General features: G+C 43.9%; 1 protein-coding gene across 1 annotated transcript in view; it reads left to right on the top strand.

Annotated features, from left to right (window-relative positions):
• The window catches only part of PCSK5 (proprotein convertase subtilisin/kexin type 5), a 491,368-nt gene that overhangs the window by 475,653 nt on the left and 10,717 nt on the right, over positions 1-4,998 (top strand). Inside the window, exon 31 of the mRNA XM_015409257.1 lies at positions 268-504. Coding sequence (XP_015264743.1) covers positions 268-504 — 237 coding nt within the window. The remainder of the gene's footprint in view (positions 1-267; positions 505-4,998) is intronic.

Here is a 4,998-nt window from a genome sequence, read left to right as displayed (position 1 = left end):
TTTTCCATTCCCATCATTTCATTCTGTGACAGCAGGTTGTGATGTCACTTGTAAGAAGCATTGGCCTAGCAAATGGTCTGATCCTTAAGCACAAAAGGCAGCAGGTAGCAGAAACAGAAGAGCTCTGTTGCAGCACAGGTCTACATTAAAGTTTTCCAAAAGTTTCCAGGCAACAAAATCTAGAAAACTGAAGGAGAGAGTTTGTAGCATATAAAAGAAAAATGTGTTATTTGTTAAATTCTGATATATTCTACTCTTTTGTCAAAGTATGTGAGCCTCCATTTCTGCTGCACCGTAAGAGATGTTTACATGATTGCCCGTCTGGCTTCTTTGATGACACCATCCACTGTTTTCCCTGTCATGAACACTGTGAGGAATGTGATGGCCCAGATTCTGATGACTGCACAAAGTGTCTTGATGATGCTTTTGTTCTATATAATGCTGAATGCATGGACGAATGCCCAGAAGGCACTTACTATGAAGAACAGAATACAGCCTGTCAAGGTATTTTTCAAACCAAAACAGGATGGGAACATGGTGTAAAGGCTAGCTAAACACAAACAGAAATCACCATGAAAACTATAATATATAACAATTTACTGATAACCTTCCAAAATTATACTATAATATTCAATCCTTATTAAAGTTCCATATGCACAGAAATGCTTCTAGAAATATCCAGTATTCCGAATAACATGGATAATATCAAAGTGATATATAACCTTGCAAATCTCTATTGTCTATTGGGGGGAGAGTGAATGTCGGCTTTGCTTGGTTAGTGACAGCGTGTAACATTTCTCATGCAGAAGCCTCCCAAGTGTGCCTTGGGAAGAATGTGATCTCATCATTTTATGTGACCTTGCAGACTAAGCAGCTTCTAGATAGTGTAACCATCAGTATGCAAGTGTTAGGGGGCAGTGGTATGGGCAGAGCAAACATTCGGCAGGCTGAGTGGGCACCTTGATTGGCTAAGGGGTGTTTGGGGGATTTCCTATTCTCAGTATATTGTCGGGACTGACATCTGGGAGTCAGTTCCGTCATGAAAGTTGTCTATGCTTGGATCCTTTCTTTCTTCTAATAAACAAATCTTGCTGCTACAGGAGTGTTTGTGAGATTGATTGCATTCTAGGCCTTGACATGTTTATGCATCTGTGGCCAAAAAGTCTCTTTGTTTATTCGTTGTAGAGTCTGGAAGAGACAAACAGCAACCTGATGTGCTATTCCGAATGTTAAAAGTTTCCAACCAATGTTCTTCTTTAGAGTCGCATATCAAGCAATTAATCTGGAACCAATGCCTTCAAATAATAAAATACAGCAGTAACAATCACTTCCCTGGAGCATACTGCTTTCCAAATACTTTTCCAACCCGGCAAACACTTATGTTGGCTTTTAAAAGTGTTTGGAAAGTGGTATGCTCCAGGGAAATGACTGTTATGGCTGTATCTTATTATTTGAAGGCATTGGTTCCATATTAATTGCTTGATATGTAACTCTGAAGAAGAACATCAGTCGGACATGTTTTTATATCTAGAATAGCATGTCAAGTCGCTGTCCAACTCTTCCAGACTCTACAATGAATAAACAAAGAGACTTTTTGGCTGCAAATGCATAAGCAAAGAGATTGTTTCAAGGACTTTAAGAGCCTGTAGCAAGATCTGCAGGATTGTATATCACTTTGATGTTATGCATATAATTTGGAATATTGAATATTCCTAGAAGCATTTTGTTCATATGGAACTTTAATAAGTATTGAATATTATGGTATAATTTTGGAAGGTTATCAGTAAATTGTTATGTATTACAGTTTACACAATGATTTTTGTTTGCATTTAGCAAGGTATTTTTCAAGTCAGAGGTAGAAAAAGTTAGCACCAAAGGTGGTTTGGTTGAGTTTAGATCAGTAATTCCTAAGCTGCCAGCATGCCATGATAATTAAATGAAAATTAAAGACTCTGATGAGCTCAAAGTATCCACCTACACAGGAGGTTGCCTGCTGTATCTCTGTGCTCTGATCTTGCCTTATTTCAGTGAAGCTCTGCTGGGGATAAGTAAGTCTGCATTTGAGTCATCCATCTTTCTGATATGGTAGGGTTGCCAGGTCCCCCCCGGCCACCAGTGGGGGATGGGGGTAGGGTTACCAGATCCAGGTTTGGAAAATCCTAGAGATTTGGGGATGGGGCCTGTGGAGGACAGGGACCTCAGTGGGGTACAATAGCATAGAATCCACACTCTACGGGTGCGTTCAGACGCGCCGTTTCAGCCGGCATAAACTGCTCCGGTTGGAATTGTTGCAGTTTATGCTGGGTGAAACGCGATCACACTTACCTCCTGTCTGCGGATCCCATTGCTGTATGCCTGTTCACACACAGCGAAGAACATTTGCATCTGTGAAGTTGGTCGAGTTCGTTGTCTCATGGACTGCAGGCCAGTAGGCTCGGAGGATAGCTGCATTTCTAGGCGGTTTGATAAAGGTAAAGGTAAAGGTTCCCTTGCTTGAAAGCCAGTCGAATCCGACTCTAGGGTTGCGGTGCTCATCTCCGTTTCAAAGCCGAAGAGCCAGCGCTGTCCGAAGACGTTTCCGTGGTCATGTGGCCGGCATAACTAAACACCGAGGCGCACGGAACGCTGTTACCTTCCCACCGAAGTGGTCCCTATTTATCCACTTGCAATTTCTTGCTTTCGAACTGCTAGGTTGGCAGGAGCTGGAACTAGAGACGGGAGCTCACTCCGTCTTGCGGCACCTGGGTCTCAAACTGCTGAACTACTGACCTTCCACAGCCTGCAGTTCAGCGTCTTAACCACTTGAGCCACCGCAGCGCATATTGCCGACCTTTAAAAAAAATGGTGGGCGAAAATCGGAAGCCTCAGGCTTCCGAACGGAAGTGGCTAGACACCCGTGGAGAGCGATCAGACGGGGGGGGGGGGTAAAGCGATTACAACCGTTGTACTCAGGATACCACCACTTGGGGACCTAGTGGCAGAATACAATGGTTTAAAGCTCTTTACAACGGTTAGGGACGGAAGGCAGATGTTCTACGTGTGAACGCTGGTAAGTACACCGATTCCAACCAGCACCTAAACCGTTGTAAATGCCCCATCTGAACGCACCCTAGAACATGCATTTTCTCCAGGAAAAGCTGGTTTCTGTAGTCTAGAGATGAGCTGTAATTCTAGGGGATTCCCAGATCCCACCTGGAGGCTGGCATCCCTATGATATGGTTATGCAGGAGAATTATGCATCCTCAAAAGAGGATTCTCCTACATCAGCTCATGAGTCACTGCCTCTATCCAAGAAGGCAAATCCAGAACAGAAACAACAGTTCCTGTAAGAGCTACACACTTTGAAGATAATGTATTCAGGTGTTAAAATGAAGAGAGAATAAAAGTTTAAGTAAGAAAAATGTCTCATGGCCAAGCTAGATATGCTATAAGACACCTATAATCAGGAAATCTCTTTTTAAGTGTCAGAATAAATGTGATGAGTGGCCAGTTTGATCATGAAAGTAGTACTGTGGGAGGGGTGTGTAGTGCTTTCCTACCTTGCCATTTCCCTGATCCAAATCTCCCTCCCACTCTGTTCCTTGAAGATATCATTAGTTCCTTGATATTAAATATAAATATAAAACATGACAGTTTAAAAACAGCATAGATTAAAACAGAACAGACTATTTATCCTTGTGCAGAGATTGCCAGCTCATGCCATTGGTCTCTAGATCTTCTTAGCCTGGGCCATGTGGAAATGGTAGCTTTAGCAAGGGTGGCCAAGCTTTTATTGGATGCCCACCACCTCAGCCAAAGTCCTGGTGGAACAGCTCCATTTTGCAGGCTCTGCAGAATGGTAACAAGTCTCTCAGGGCCCTGATCTCAAGTGGGAGCATGTTCCACCTGGCCAGGGACAGGGTAGAGAATGCCCTGACTCTACTCGAGGCTAAGCTGACATCTGTTGGGCTGGGGACCACAAGCAGGTCCTGATCTGCAGAGCGCAAAGCTCTCTGGGCATACATATGGGGAGAGGGCGGTCCTTCAGGTATGTCGGTTCCAGGCCACATAGGGCTTTAAAGCTTAATACCAGTACCTGAAAGTAGATCCGGTACTCAACCGGTAGTCAATGCAATTGGTGTAGCACTGGCCGAATGTGTGCCCACACAGGCAACACAGTCAGCAGGCACGCCACCGCATTTTGCACTAGCCGGAGTTATGAAGTGACCTAACAATGGTATGGTGTTACCATGTGTGATCTGAAGACATGACTATTCTAGACATGGTGTGAGTGGTCCACTTGTCAATCAGGGTTCTAGTCCACGCCAAAACAGTCTGAGTCTTCCTCATGGTGCTTCTCACTCTTAACCTATGGTTAAGTGGAGTTGTGGGGAATTTCTAAATTGTCTTCTCCACAGTTCCTTGTGGAGTTCCAACTTTCATCATTCTCTGTTTAAATGATAAACTGGCTGGGTCCTCTGGGAAAGCTGCACAACAGGGCCACACACAAACAAGGTAGGGGAGCTCTACCTGCTTGGGAGCATCCCCCAGTACCCACAAAGGCAGGATCATTTCAACTTACCCGTAGAAAGGACAGAAAATTGAGAGCAGCTGAGCTTTAGGAGAAATCAGCCATCTGGATCCCTTTAGAGAATCTGGAGGGAGGGGTGTTGAGTGGTGGGGTAGGATATACAAGTTATTCAATTGAGAGGAGGTTAACCTCAAAGGCCCTTTTCAGCTTGTAATTAATAACACTGAACTTTTGATTCTCTTTGCCAACCTCAGCTATCACACTAGGGGTTGTATCCAGCAATATCCACTGGTTCCCACTGCAGATCCCCTCATTGTGGTCCTGAGGGTCTCTTATTCCCCAGGAGCAGCGTTTTGTGGAGATCAGTGATCTGCAGTGGGAATAGGGAGCTAGTGAAACATTTAATCTGGATTCAACCCTAGGATTGCAAATACATCTATAACTATGATTTCTGTAATTCCAGAAACTTGCTACATGCTTTAAAAAAT

Source organism: Gekko japonicus, unplaced genomic scaffold, assembly GCF_001447785.1.
Source record: "Gekko japonicus isolate JY-2015 unplaced genomic scaffold, Gekko_japonicus_V1.1 scaffold325, whole genome shotgun sequence".
Classification (NCBI taxonomy): Eukaryota; Metazoa; Chordata; class Lepidosauria; order Squamata; family Gekkonidae; genus Gekko; species Gekko japonicus.
The sequence above is the reverse complement of the archived record's forward strand: the minus strand, read 5'-3'. Positions and strand labels throughout refer to the sequence as shown.